This window comes from Mobula birostris, chromosome 6 (assembly GCF_030028105.1).
Source record: "Mobula birostris isolate sMobBir1 chromosome 6, sMobBir1.hap1, whole genome shotgun sequence".
NCBI lineage: Eukaryota > Metazoa > Chordata > Chondrichthyes > Myliobatiformes > Myliobatidae > Mobula > Mobula birostris.
In genome coordinates this window covers 112,216,499-112,232,139 of record NC_092375.1, presented here as the reverse complement: position 1 = coordinate 112,232,139, position 15,641 = coordinate 112,216,499, and the positions used below count along the sequence as shown (strand labels likewise).

The 15,641-nt window shown below is 46.5% G+C and overlaps 1 protein-coding gene across 2 annotated transcripts in view; it reads left to right on the top strand.

The window, feature by feature from the left end:
* Window positions 1-15,641, top strand: part of ptprna (protein tyrosine phosphatase receptor type Na) — a 271,076-nt gene that overhangs the window by 116,042 nt on the left and 139,393 nt on the right. For both annotated transcript variants that reach the window (XM_072260998.1, XM_072260997.1), the window contains exons 7-9: window positions 7,062-7,096; window positions 12,782-13,083; window positions 14,642-14,728. In XM_072260998.1, coding sequence (XP_072117099.1) covers window positions 7,062-7,096; window positions 12,782-13,083; window positions 14,642-14,728 — 424 coding nt within the window. The remainder of the gene's footprint in view (window positions 1-7,061; window positions 7,097-12,781; window positions 13,084-14,641; window positions 14,729-15,641) is intronic.

Genomic DNA, 15,641 nt, shown 5'->3' with positions numbered 1-15,641 from the left:
CAGGGAATAAAGTCTGTAGGACAGAATTAGGTCATTTGGCCCATTGAGTCTGCTTCACCATTCAATCATGGCTGATTTATTTTCCCTCTCTACTCCATTCACCTGTTTCCACCCATAACCTTTGACACCCTCACTAATTAGGAACCTATCAAACTCTGCTTTAAATATGCCCAATGATTTGGCCTCCACAGCTATCTATGGCACTGAATTCTGGAGATTCACCATCCCCTGGTGAAGAAATCCTTCCTTATCTCCGTTCTAAAGGAACATCCTATTTTGAGACTGTGCTGTTTGATCCTGGACTCCCCCACTATAGGAAGTTTCTTCTCCATGTCCACTCAAGATAGGCCTTTCTGTATATGATAGGTTTCAATCAGACACCCCTCATTCTTCTAAACCCCAGTGAGAACAGGCCCAGAGTCATCAAATGCTCCTCGTATATTAACCTGATTCCTAGCCTACATAACCTCTCCTTGTAACTCAGGCCCCCAAGTCTAGTCAACATCCTGGCAAACCTTTTCTGCACTCTTTCCAGGTTATCGACATCCTTCCTATCTCAGGGTGACCAAAGCTGCACATGATACTCAAAGTGCCTCTTTGCGAATATTTTTTATACTGTACATAACAGCAACGTAATTCACAGCTGCTGTGCTTAGTGCCCTGACTGACGAAGGCCAGCGTGTTTAACACTGTCTTCACCGCCCAGTCTGCCTGAGGTGCCACTTCCAGTGAATTATGTATTTGCACTTCTGGGTCCCTCTGTTCCACAACACTCCGCAGGGCCCTACTACTCACTGTATAAGTCCTACCCTGGTGTGATCTCCCTTCGTGCATCCCTCATATTTATCTGGATTGAAAGCCATTTTCCAATCCTTAGCTCACATATGTACCCCACTGATCAAACTCCCCCTAAAACTTCTACACTGTCTGCAACATCACCTGTTTTCGTACTATCGGCATGCTTACTAACCATGCCTTGTACCTCCACATCCAGAACCAGCATCGGGTTTACTATCCTGGCACGCGACGTGAAATGTGTTGTTCTGTGGCAGCTATGCGGTGCAATACAGAAAAAATACTATAAGTTACAAAAAGAAACGGGTGTGTATGAAAAATAAATAAAGAAGCTGTTCAAAAAGGGGGCGAATTGTTTATCTGCGTGACAAATTAGAAATGTTAATGCTGGGACTGTAGCTGTTAGTGTAACGCTTCACAACTCTAGTGACCTGAGGTCAATTCCTGTCGCCGTCTGTAAGGAGCTTGTACGCCCACCCCACGGGTTAGGAGGTTTCCTCCGGGTCCTCCGGTTTCCTCGCACATCCCTAAAGGCGTGTGCGTTTAATAGAAACATAGAAAATAGGTGCAGGAGTAGGCCATTCGGCTCTTCAAACCTGCACCGCCATTCAGTATGATCATGGCTGATCATCCAACTCAGAACCCCGTACCTGCCTTCCCTCCATACCCCCTGATCCCTTTAGCCACAAGGGCCATATCTAACTCCCTCTTAAATATAGCCAATGAACTGGCCTCAACTGTTTACTGTGGCAGAGAATTCCACAGATTCACCACTCTCTGTGTGAAGAAGTTTTTCCTAATCTCGGTCCTAAAAGGCTTCACCTTTATCCTCAAACTGTGACCCTCGTTCTGGACTTCCCCAACATCGGGAACAATCTTCCTGCATCTAGCCTGTCCAATCCCTTTAGGATTTTATACGTTTCAATCAGATCCCCCCTCAATCTTCTAAATTCCAACGAGTATAAGCCTAGTTCATCCAGTCTTTCATCATATGAAAGTCCTGCCATCCCAGGAATCAATCTGGTGAACCTTCTTTGTACTCCCTCTGGCAAGAATGTCTTTCCTCAGATTAGGGGACCAAAACTGCACACAATACTCCAGGTGTGGTCTCACCAAGGCCTTGTACAACTGCAGTAGTACCTCCCTGCTCCTGTGCTTGAATCCTCTTGCTTTGAATGCCAGCATACCATTCGCCTTTTTCACCGCCTGCTGTACCTGCATGCCCACTTTCAATGATTGGTGTATAATGACACCCAGGTCTCGTTGCCCCTCCCCTTTTCCTAATCGGCCACCATTCAGATAATAATCTGTTTTGCTGTTTTTGCTACCAAAGTGGATTATGAAAGATTATGAGAGAAAACTGGCAGGGAACATAAACACTGACTGTAAAAGCTTTTATAGATATGTGAAAAGAAAAAGATCGGTTAAGACAAATGTAGGTCCCCTACAGACAGAAACAGGTGAATTGATTATGGGGAGCAAGGACATGGCAGTCCAATTGAATAATTACTTTGGTTCTGTCTTCACTAAGGAGGACATAAATAATCTTACGGAAATAGTAGGGGACAGAGGGTCCAGTGAGATGGAGGAACTGAGGGAAATATATGTTAGTAGGGAAGTGGTGTTAGGTAAATTGAAGGGATTAAAGGCGGATAAATCCCCAGGGCCAGATTAGTAGGTTAACGGGTCACCTGGGTGCAGTTGGGTGGCGTGGGCCTGCTGGGCCGGGAGGGCCTGTTTGTTCTGCCGAGCATCGTGGGCGTGCTACGTTGGTGTTGGAACGTGTGGCGACACTTGGTGCTGGAATGTGCGCTGACATTTGCAGGCTGCCCTCAGCACATCCTCGACTGTGTTGGTTGTTAGTGCCAGCAGCAGATTTCACAGTGTGTTTTGGTGTACATCCGATAGGTAAACTTGAATCTTGAACCTTGCTGTGTGCAGCCTTGTCTGCCACGTTTCCCAGGTGACAACAGCACGGGAACTGCCTGACTGCAGGGTGTTGCTATAACTGTGAGGCTTGATTGTTCGATGCCCTGATCTTCCAGTGAGGGCCTCCCTGCTTGGGTCACATTTGACGTACTCTGCGCTTTCTCCCACACAACCTCTCAACTAAAATTAAACCTGCGTGGGTTTGTACCATTCTCTTCGGCACGCTGCTTACACTTCTGTGAAGTGCGTATGTGGTTATTGCTGTCACAGAGACAGAGAGAGTTTGTGACAAAATTACTCCTGGTGACTCAGTCCGTCAGAGCCAACGACCCTACACCTGTTCTCAGTTCAAATGGGAGGAATACTTCCTGAATCAGTTCCACAAACTTTGCATCAATCTTTGAGTGCTGGTCTCTTAGGGATCTCTCTTGGTTGGCTTTGGCTGTTGGAAGATTCTGATATTGTTTGTTTATTTGACGATACAACACGGAGGAGACCTTCTGGCACTTTGTGCCATGCCGCCCCCCCCCCCAACCCCGATTAACCCCAACCTAATGACAGGACAACTTACAATGACCAGTTATCCTACCTGGTACGTCTTTGGACTGTGGGAGGACACCAGAGCACTCAGGGAAAACCCATTCATTCCACGGGGGAGATTATACAGAAACTCCTGCAGAACGGGCTGGAATTGACCTCCACCCCGAGCTGTAACAGCGTTGCGCTAACACTATTGTGGCAGCCATCACGTGTACAGTGGATGCATGGTTTGAGTTAGTCCAAGGATTCATGTTTGTTGATCTCTTGTACATCAAAACATTAAATGAAATATTTTGTTTGCGCTAACATTCAACACAACCTAGGGATGTGCAGGGCACAGCCCACCGGCATCGTCACATATTCCGGTGCCAACACAGCATTCCCACGCTGCTCAGCAGAACCACACAGAACAATACAACAGGACCACAACAAGCAACAGAGCAACAATGACAAAACTAGCCCTGTTCCTCCCACATACACGCATCGACAGTCCACTAGCTCCAGGATGGGCCCCAGGCTCCAGGCATTAACTTCCAGACATCCGATTGACCTTGGTGCTCCACCACAGAAAAGGCTGCCCAGTCCAATCAGTCCAGACTGACCAATCGGCCTTCCTGAGCAAGGTGGCATCTGTCACAAGAGACCCTCACCAGCTGGAACATGGCCTCTCCTCGTTACTCGCACTGGGGAGGGAGGTACAGGACCCACAGTCTGTGACTCAGTCAGCTCCTTCCCCTCCGTCATCAGATTTCTGAACGGTTCATGAATATTTAACAATCTGCTGAAGAAACTGGATGGGCAGAGCAGCGTTTGTGGGAGGAAAGCAGTTATCGATGTTTCAGGTTGAACCCCCCCCATCAGGACTGAGGGTGAGGAGGCAAGAAAGCCAGTATAGAGAGAAGGGGGCAACGACTTAGTTTGAAGTGGGGTTTCAATCCCAGGCAGAGGGTGTTTCCAGCAGTGGGAGAACCTAGCACCAGAGGGCACAGCTACAGAATGCAAGGATGTGCCTTTCAAACAGAGATGTGGAGGAATTTCTTTAGCCAGAGCGTGGTGATTCTGTGTAGTACACTGGGGGCTGTCATTGGGGATATTTAAAGCAGAGGTTGATAGGTATTTGATTAGTAAGTGTATCAAAAGTTACAAGGAGAAGGCAGGAGAATGGGGTTGAGAGGGATAATAAATCAACCATGGTCCTGGCCCAACACCACAGACAAGAGAGCTCGCCAGTGCCTGTACTTACTTCCTGGGGGCTCTAATCAATTCCAGCATGTCCCCGGTGACCGTACCAATTTCTGTCGATGCACCACAGAAAGCATCGTATCTGGATGCATCACGGCTTAGCGTGGTAACTGCTCTGTCTGTGACCACGGGAAACTGCAGAGAGTTATGGACACAGCTCAGCACATCACAGGAACCAGCCTCCCATCCACAGACTCTCTACACTTCAGTAAAACAGCCAGCATGTTCGAAGGCCCCACCCACCCCAGACATTCCCTCTTCTCCCCACTCCCATTGGAGAAAAGACACAAAAGCCAGAAAGCGCGTTCTACCGGGTGCAAAAACAGGTTCTAATCAGCTATTATCGGACTCCTGAAGGAGGACTGCAGATGCTGGAAATCGAGAACAATGCACACAAGGTGCTGGAGGAACTCAACAGGTCAGGCAGCATCCACAGAGAGATGAAGACAGTAGATGTTTCGAGTCAAGACACATAATCAGGACCGGGTGTTGCTGCAGGTTTCCAGCATCTGCAGTCCTCCTCGTGTTACCAGGAACCACCTGGATGGGAGGGTGCGGGCCACAAGGAGAGGTTGGACAGACATGGGTTGTTTTCTCTGGAGCAGGAGAGGCTGAAGGGAGACCTGATAAAGTTTATAAAATTCTGAGAGGCATAGATAGGGTGAGCAGTCAGAATCATTTTCCCATGGTAAAACAGTAAGTACCAGAGGGCATGGATTTAGGGTAAGAGAGGGAATGTCTAATGGAGATGTGTGGTGCAAGCTTTTTCTTATACAGGTTGTGGGGGCCTGGGATGGACCGCCAGGAGTGGAGGCGGAAGCGAATGCGATAGAGGCTTTTAGTTAGACACGTGAGTATACAGGAATTGGAGGGGTATGGATCATGTGCAGGCAGAGAGATTTAGTTTAATTTGGCATTGGGTGTGGCACAGACATTATGAGCTGAAGGGCCGGTTCCTGTGCTGTACTCGTCTAGTCTTCTATCTGCGTTGTCCCACAACTACCTATCGACACTCAGAATCAGGTTTAACACTGACATACTTTATGTCGTGAAGCTTGCTGCTTTGTGGCACCAGTGCATTGCAAGACATAAAAAAAAGCTATAGGTTACAGTAAGAAATAGATAAGTAATGCAAGACGAGAGCACAAGGGTGAAGTAGGCATCATGGGTTCATGGGCCATTCAGAAATCTGATAGTGGAGGGGAAGAAGCTGTTCCTAAAACATTGAGTGTGCACCTTCATGTTCCTGTGCCTCCTCCCTGATGGAGCAATGAGAAGACCCTGTGATGGCGGGGTCCTTAGGGACCGATGCTGCCTTTCTGAGGCACCACCTTTTGAAGGTGTCCTTGATGTCAGGGAGGCTAGTGCCTGTGATGGAGCTGGCTGAGTTTTCAGCCCTCTGCATCTTCTTCCAACCCTGTGCGGTAGCCCCTCCGTCCCGGATGGTGATGCAGCCAGTCAGAACGCTCTCTGCAGAGTGGAGTAAATGCAGTGGAGATGGAGAAATTGGGAGAATTGAACAGAGCCATTACAGGAGGCAGGGTGGGGGGAGGTATTGTCAGGAATTCTGTTGGAGTCTGTTGGTTTTAGTGGATGTCTGTAGCTAGCTTATCTCCTGAGATGGAGCTAGAGAGATCCTACAATGGAAGAGTCAGGGATGGACCATATTCTGATTCCTAAAGTCACTCAATTGGCCATAAAGCACTTTGTACAACCTGCAGGAGATGATCATAACCAAACTGGAAAGGGTGCAAGGGAATTTTGCACTCACGGGGTGTCACAGTAACATAATGATTAGTGTAACACTATTACAGTGTCAGTGGCCTGGGTGTAAGGAGTTTGATTGTTTTTCCGGTGGCCACGCGTGTTTCATCCAGGTGCTCCGGATTTCTTCCACATTCCAAAGGCGCTAGTATTGGTGTCATGGGTGTAATTGGGTGACATGGGCTTGTTGGGCAGGAGGGGCCTTTTACTGTGCTGCATCTATAAATAAATTTAAAAAAAAATTAGGAAGAGTTACGTGAATTTTACCAGGACTTGAGAGCCTGAGTTATAGGGAGGGGTTGACCAGGCTGGATTTTTATTCCTTGGAAAGTACCTAGGAGAATGAGGGGTGACTTTATGGAAGTGTTTAAAATTATCAGAGGCATGGATAAGGTAAGTAGCAACATCTTTCTCCAGGGTAGGGGGGGATTCAAACCAGGGGCCATAGGTTTACAGTGAGAAGGGAAAGATTTAAAAGGCTCTGAGGGACAACTATTTCACAGGGAGGGTGATGAGTATATGGAATGAGCTGCTCAAGGGAGTGGTTGAGGCAAGTACTATTTAAGAAGCACTTAACTGATGCTGAGTGTCATTTAGAGGTTTAGAGGGATATAGACTAAATGCAGGAAATTGAAATTAGCTGGCTCTACACTGTGGTCAGCATGGACTGGTTGGGCCGAAGGGCCTCTATCTGTGCTATATTGATCTATGACTCCATGAACTTGTAGAATTTTCTCTGTTTTCATACTCTGAGCTGTTGAGGAATAAAGGTCTCTTGTTTTTTCCTGCAGCGGCAGTGGACTTGGACAGCCTACTTCAGAGAAAGGTAAGAGCCACCATCTGTGAGTGCAAACACTAAATGCTGGCCTCTCACACCTTTTGGTCCTTTCAAGGAGCTCGCTTGGGATTGGGAGGTGGGGGGGGGGGGTTAATTCCACTCCGAAAATTGCTTACAATATTCCAAATGTTGTCATACCAGCGCCTTATAAAGCCTCTGCAGAACATCCTTATTCTCATGTTTGAGTCCTCTTAAAATGCATGCTAATGTTACATTTATTTTTCTCTGATGCTGCCTGACCTGCTGAGTTCCTCCAGCATTGTGTGTGTGTTGCTTTGGATTTCCAGCATCTGCAGAATCTGGTGTATTTATAATGTTATCTTTAACTGGTCAACCACAATTTCAATGTCATATGTCCTGGGAGCCGTAAGACTGTTGACTGTTTATTCCCCTCCATAGATGCTGCCTGACCTGCTGAGTTCCTCCAGCATTTTGTACGTGTGTTGTTCTGGATTTCCAGCACCTGCAGATTCTCTTGTGTCTGCTTTCCTTCCTGCCAATTCTGTGCCAGTTTGAGGTCCTGATTAGATACCCTTCTTCCTTTGGCCAAGTTCTGCTCTAGTGTTAGAAGCAGACAGTGAATTTCGTCATTGACTTGTGGAGAGAGCGATGTGGCTGTCAGGACATATGACCTTGAAATTGTGGTTAGCTAGTTAAAGGTAACAAAATGAAAGCAAGAGATTCTTCAGATGCTGCAAGTCCAGACAAACACATACAAAATGCCAGAGGAACTCATCAGGAGAGGAATAAACAGTCGATGTTTTGGGCCAACACCCTTCATCAGAAAGAGAAGATTAGCTTTATTTGTCATATGTCCATCGAATCATACAGTGAAATGCATTGTTTGCATCAACGACCAACATACTCCAGGGATGTACTGGAGGCAGCCTGCAAGTATTGCCAACAGAGCATGTCCACAACTTGCTAACCTTAACTGTATGTCTTTGGAATGTGAGAAGAAACCAGAACAACCAGACGAGGTCATTAGGAGAGCGTGAAAACTCCTTACAGACAGCGGCAGGAATTGAATCCCGGTGGCTGGTGCAGTAAAGCATTATGCTAACTACTATGCTACCATGCCACCCTCTACACCAGGGATTCCCACCTCGCCTAGTGAAGGTGGAGAACCCCTGCTTTATGCCCTCATCTGCGACCTCTCAGCAACCTGGAGCTGATTGCACGGATTGCTCTAATACAGTCACTCACATATTCGGAGGTCTTCCCAATTACTATTGCCTATAGGTAATGCAGTTAGAGCTGTTCTTCCCTTCAGTTGTTTCCGTTGTTCCACCAGAACTCACTCTATTCCAGCCTAGTCACCATCACTGGACTTGGTCCCAAATTCTGGAATTACCTTCCCGAGAAGTTTGGAGGTGCTCTTTATTTCTAATACAAGACAGCTTAATTTTAAGGTGATTGGAATAAAGTATGGGGGGGGGGGAACGTGAATGCCAGAGGTAATTGTTTTTACACAGAGAGTAGTAAGTGTGTGGAACACACTTCCAGGGATGGTGGTAGAGGCAACTACATCAGAGACATTTAAGAGACTTAGATAGGCAGATGGATGATAGGAAAATGGAGGGTTATGTAGGAGGGAAGGGTTAGATTGATCTTAGAGTAAAAGGTTAAAAGGATAGCAGAATAGCCTGTACTGTTCTATGTTCTACCCTTCACCCATCAAGTCTATCCTGGCTCTTTGTAAAGCATTGCAATCTGCCCCATTGGCAATGACACTGGTGTAGTTATGATTCAGAATGAGAAATAGATTTATTATGAACTCCTGAGTAACACACTACAATATGCTGGATGAACTGGTAGAGTCAGGTAGCATCTATAGAGAGAAATTAACAATCAACATCTTGACCCAAAACGTTGATTGCTTATTCCCCCTCCATAGATGCTGCCTGACCTGCTGAGTTCCTCCAGCATTTTGTGTGAGTTGCTGAGATTTATTATCACTGATTTACTTACTCACTGCCAGTGAAGATCAGTGAAGCAATGAAGGTCCTCCATCTCTGGCGGTGTTCATCGTGCCAGTAGCTTCCTCTTGGTTTTCCCTACTGTCAGTCATGCAAGTCCCGGGTAGAGACTTAGGAATACCGTCACACTCAGACATAGAAGGATTCTTCATTGCTGTTTCCGTAACAATTTTGTGTTACTAGTCAGGTTTGTTAGCCCCGAGCTGAACCCCCAAACCTGGAGGATTGGTGGACCACTCTTAGTCTGCCCTCTACCCTTTGACCTGTTTGGCATGTGTGACCCTAACAAGAGACAAAGCATGAAGTGCTGACTCCAGCCAACATAGCTCTCTGGGTCATTGAGGCCAACAAGCCTCTGAACCTTATGACAATGTTGTAGTCCTCTTGGAAGTGTCACTGATTTATATGACGTGAAATCTGTTGCTTAGTGGCAGCAATACAGTGCAAAGATGCAAGATTACTATATATTATAAAATTAAATTAAAAATGCAAAAATAAGAAATAATGAGGTAGTGTTCATGGGTTTATAGACCATTCAGAAATCTGATAATAGAGGAGAAGAAATGGTTTCTGAATTGTTAAGGGTGAGAGTGGTAGCTGTGTGGAACGAGCTTCCAGCAGAAGTGGTTGAGGCAGGTTCAATGTTGTCATTTAAAGTTAAATTGGACAGATATATGGACAGGAAAGGAATAGAGGGCTATGGGCTGAGTGCAGGTCGGTGGGACTAGATGAGAGTAAGAGTTCGGCAGGGATGGCCTGTTTCTGTGCTGTAATTGTTATATGATTAAGTGTGGGCCTTCAAGCTACTGTACCTCCTTCCTGATGGTCATGGCAAGAGAGTACATCATCACTACTGGAGCTAGTAATGCAGAAGTCAAATCCCCCTGTGGCAATAAATTCAGTTCATTAAGAAATCTGGAATTGTTTAAAAGTAAAGGCTAGTCTTGGTGTTGATGGAAAAGCCTTTTCAGTGGCCAGTAAAAAGTCTAGGACCAGAGGACACAGCTTCCTGATGAAAGTATGGCCCTTCAGAACAGAGAGGAGGAGGAATTTCTTTAGCCAGAGGTTGGTGACTCTGTGGAATTCATTGCCACAGATGCTGCGGAGGCCAAGTCACTGGGTATATTTAAAGTGGGTGTTGATGGTTCTTGATTGGTTGGGATGTCAAAGGTTATTGGGCTAAGGCAGAAGAATGGAGTTGAGAGGGATAATAAATCAGCCATGATGAAATGGTGGAACAGACTTGATGGACTGAATGGCCTAACTACTCCTCTCTCTTATCGTCTTATGGTTTTGGGTCACTGATGCCTGTCACCAGAGAGAATCTCTGGACCTTGCTCAGACCCAGGAACCTGACAACCATCTGGAATGGCCCATTTGGCTGGCTGACACCTTCTCAAGGGTTGTTGGGACAGGAAAAGTTGTGGCAACCTCCCCCATCCCAAAAAAGGAACAAACTCCCTTTCTGAAAGCCAATGAGTTCCATTCATTGCTAGGATGTGTCCTTGAAAAAAATCACTCCATTATTCCAGCGCAGCACAGTGGCACTGCAGGTAGAGCTATTGCCTTGCAACGCCAGAGACCCAGGCTCGATCCTGAACTATCTATGTGGGAGTTACACTCAGTGGCCACTTTATTAGGTACACCTGTACACCTGATCATTAATGCAAATATCTGATCAGTCAATTATCTGGCAGTATTACATAAAAGGATGCAGACGTGGTCAAGAGATTCAGTGGGTTCAGACCAAACGTCAGAATGGGGAAGAAATGTGATCTAAGTGATTTTCACTGAGGAATAATTGTTAGTGCCAGATGGGATGGTTTAAGCATCTCAAAAACTGCTAATCTGGGATTTTCACACACAACAGTCTCTAGAGTTTGCAGAGAATGGTGTGAAAAACAAAAAAAAAATTCCGGTGTTAATGAGAGAGGTCAGAGGAGAATGGCCAGACTGGTTCAAGCTGACAGGAAGGTGACAGTAACTCAAATAACCACACGTTACAAAGTGGTGTGCAGAAGAGCATCTCTGAATGTACAACACGTCAAACCTTGAAGGGGGGTGGGCTGCAGCAGTTTAAGACCACAAGCATACATTCGGTTGCCACTTTATTAGGTACCTCCTGTCACTGAGTGTAGAACAGTACAGCACAGGCCCTTCAGCCCACAATGTTGCGCTGACTCTTTAACCTATTCCAACAACAATCTAACTTTTCCCTCCCACATAGTCCTCCATTTTTCTTTCACCCGTGTGACTATCTCGGACATCTTTTAAATATCCATAATGTATCTCTAAAACCCTGGTTAGACCACACGTGGAGTATTGTGTTCAATTTTTATTGCATCATTATAGGAAGGATGTGGAACTTCAGAGAGGATGCAGAGGAGATTTACCGGGATGCTGTCTGGTTTACAGAGCATGTCTTATGAGGAAAGTTTGAGACAGCTAGGCCTTTTCTCTTTGGAGCACAGGAAGATGTGAGCTAATTTGCTATAGGTGTGCAAGATGATATGAGGCACACAGATTGAGTGGACAGCCAGAGTACTTTTCCCAAGATGGAAACCGCTAATATGAGAGGGCATAATTTTAAGGTCGCAAACATGAGGAAACTGCAGATGCTGGAAATCCAAAGCAACCACACAAACTGCCGGAGGAACTCAACAGGTCAAGCCGCATCTATGGAAAAGAATACAGTCAACATTTCGGGCTGAGACTCTTCATCAGTCCTGCCCGAAACGTCACCTATTTATTTCTTTTCATAGATGCTGCCTGCCTGATAATTTTAAGGTGGTTTGAGGAATGTGTGGTGGGGGGGGTGATGTCAGAGGTAGGGTTTTTTTTTGTACAGAGTGGTGGGTGTATGGAGCATGCTGCCGCGGTCATGGTAGAGAAAGATGCTTTAGGGACGTTTTAAAAAACTCTTAGAGAGGCACATGGATGATATAATAACATGGAGGGCAATATGAGAGAGAGGTGTTAGGTTGACCTTAGAGTGGGTTAAAAGTTCCGCACAACATCGTGGGCAAAGGGTCTGTACTATGCATACTGTTCAATGTCCTATGTGTTTCACACCTTCTGACGTGCTGGTGAAGCAGGAAATTCAATTTTCATCCATCACATTCCCAAGAATCAGTTCACTTATTAAATTCTATTCTTTCCAATCACTTGAAGCCCTCACCTTCTCTTGATTCAAGTACGTCATCACATATACAAGTCCATCTGTGCGTGGGTACAATGAAAAACTTACTTGCAGCAGCATTACAGGCACAGAGCATCAGATACACAACATTCACAAGAGAAACATACATCAAACATAAATTATACACAATTTTTACAAGAAAGACAGAACAAAAAAAATCAATTTTAGTGCAAAGTGATCGAAGTGGACATAGCTTTGCCAAACTGTAGTGATTAGGGTTGGGCTAGTTGGTTCAAGAACCAAATGGTTGAAGGGAAGTAGCTGTTCCTGAACCTGGTGGTGAGGGACGTCATGTTTCTGTGCCTCCTTCCTGATGGTAGCTGTGAGGAGATGACGTGGCCCAGATGGTGGGGATCTTTGATGACGGATGTTGCCTTCTTAAGGCAGCACCTCCTGGAGATACCACCGATGGTGGGGAGGGATGTGCCTGTGATGTATTGGGTAGAGTCCATTGCTCTCTGCAGCTTCTGTGTAAATCTATGTGTGCTGTTCCAGGCCTCCATGTTAAATGGACACAGGCAGCGCAGGAAGGAGCTAGAACCCCAGATCCTGGATGCCTCACCTCTCAGCCTTGCCAGTGCCTGGAAGGACGGCAAGGAAGGGGGTTCCAGCCGGACCAGGGAGGTGAGCGGGCGGAGAGTCCAGGCGGCGGCCGTGGAACTGGGACTGTCCCGAGAAGAGGTGGACGTGCCCCGCCAGGGTTTTCCAAAACCCAGGGAGGGTCTCCAACTGGAGAGGCCTCCAACTGCAGCCTCGCCCAACAAGGAAGAGTATGCCTACATCGTCACCAACAAGAAGTAAGTTCTGGGTCCACCACAAGGGTTTGGGTAGTGGTTTCCAAGACATCACAGGGAGCTGGTAGGGTGGATCTATAGAACATAGAGCATGTAGTACAGGAACAGGCCCTTCGGCCCACAGTGTTGTGCTGAACTACACTCAGTGGCCACCTCCTGTACCTAATGAAGTGGCCACTGAGTGTATGTTCCTGGTCTTCTGCTGCTGTAGCCCATCCACTCCAAAGTTCAATGTTTAGAGATGCTTTTCTGTACATCACTGTTGTAACGCATGGTTATCTGAATTACTGTTCCCTGCCTGTCAGCTTGAACCATTCTGGCCATTCTCCTCTGACCTCTCTCATTAACAAGGCATTTTTGCCCACAGAACTGCTGCTCACTAGATTTTCACACCATTCTCTGTAGCCTGTAGAGACTATGGTGCATGAAAATCCCAGGTCAGCAGTTTCTGAGATACTCAAACCACCCTGTCTGGCACCAACAAACATTCCACAGTCAAAGTCATCTATTCCCCATTCTGATGTTTGGTTTGAACAACTGAACCTCTTGACCATGTCTGCATGTTTTTATGCACTGAGTTGCTGCCACATGATTAGCTGATTAGATACTTGCAGAAACAAGCAGGTGCACAGGGGTGATAAAGTGACCATGTGTATAATTTACACTGGTAATCAAATGTGCATCGAAACTAATCCCCTCTGCCTACACCATGTCCATACCCTTCCATTTCCTACACATCTCTGTGTCTATGAATCCTGATGCATCCACGACCCAAAGATCCTTCGGAAGTCAAGAATGAGGCGTGAAACTGATTGCTAATCAATTTTAGTAAGTGTTACACGATTAAAGAGTGAAGAAAGGAAAAACCAAGTGGACAAAGGAAAAGAACAGTCATAGTCAGACTAGAGATAATAAAAATTTCCAAGTTCTGTGTTCTAAGTAAGGGAGTGAAATTACTCTGGGAGCCAAATACAGTTGATGGGTTGAATGGCCTTATTTTGTTTTGAGAGAATTTGTGACCAGAATGTAAATGAGTTAACATTTCACCGAAGTGATCCAGACTCTCTTTACCCCGTAATAGCGGCAGATGCCCACTGTTAACTTGCTGCTCCATGCTGACACATTTTTGCCCCCCTCCCCCTCCCCTCTCTTCCCCCTCTCTCTCCTCTATCTCTCACCCCTCACCCATGCCTCTCCCCTGCCATCCTCTGTCCCCCTTTCTCCCCATTCCCTCTCCACTTTCTCCCTTATCCCTTCAACCTCACTCTTCCCCCCACCCCATTATCTCCCACACCACTCTTTACCTCTCTACCCCACTCCCCCTCTTCTTCCTCCCCTGTCTCCTCCATCCCTCTCATCCTCACCATACCTTCTTGTCCTCCTTTATTCCTTTCCTATCTTTTCCCCTCACTTCTTCCCCATTCCCTCTCTCCCCACCTGCTCTTCTTCTCCACCTCCCCCCTCTTGCCTCTCCTCTCCCCCACCCCCTCTCTCCCCATCTTCTCCCCATTCCCTCTATCCCCATTCCCCCTGTCTCCCACCCCCTGTTCTCTGTGCACAGGCCCCTGACTCTCTCCGACGGGATCAAGTTACTGGAATCCCTGGCTCTGAGGCTTCACCTTGCCACTGTGAATTTCATCAATATCAGGCAAGTGCTCAGACATCAGAGCAGAGACGATGGGGGGGCGGGGGTGGAAACTGCTGATCTGGCATATCCTTGGACAGTTAGTGGTTGTTATCACAATACCACACATTTTACTGTCTGTTTCGATGTACATATGACAAATAAAACTAACCTTTAAATCTTTAAAATTCACGACACGTTCCTCCAGGTCCTATCCATTCTCCTCTCTGTCCTCTCCATCAGTTTACAATCGACTGAAATCTCACTGGCCCCATCTTAGCCTGGGAGCAAGACTCCGACTGCCTATCCTGCCTATGCCTTTCATAATCATCTAATCTTCTTTCAGCTTCCGACACTCTAGAGAAAATGACACAAGTTTGTCCAACATCTCCTTATAGCTCATACCCTGTAATCCAGTCAGCGTCCCAGTGAATCTTTTCCTCACCCTTCACGTCCTCCTGCATGGGGCATGCAGAACCAAGAGTGACCCAACCAAACCGTTATGCAGCTGCAACATAACTTCCTGACTCTGATACTCAGTGTCCTGGGCAATGAAGGCAAGCATGCTACACACCCTCTTCAGGGGTGGCATGGTGGCGTGTTGCTTAGTGTGCCATTCTAGTGATGGGACTTCAGTCCCTACCCCTGTCCGTAAGGAGTTTGTATGTTTTCCCCGTGACTGTGTAGATTTCCGCCGGGTGCTCCGGTTTCCTCCCACATTCCAAAGAAAGGTGTACGGATTAGGGTTAGTGAGTTGTGGGCACGCTATGTTGGTGCTAGAAGCAGGGCAACACCTGTGGGCTGCCTCCAGCACATTCTTGGACTGTGTTGGTCATTGATGCAAAACGATGCATTTCACTGTATTTTTTGATGTACATGTGACAAATAAAGATTGTCATAATCTTAAAATCTTACCACCTTCCTTATATGGCAAGGA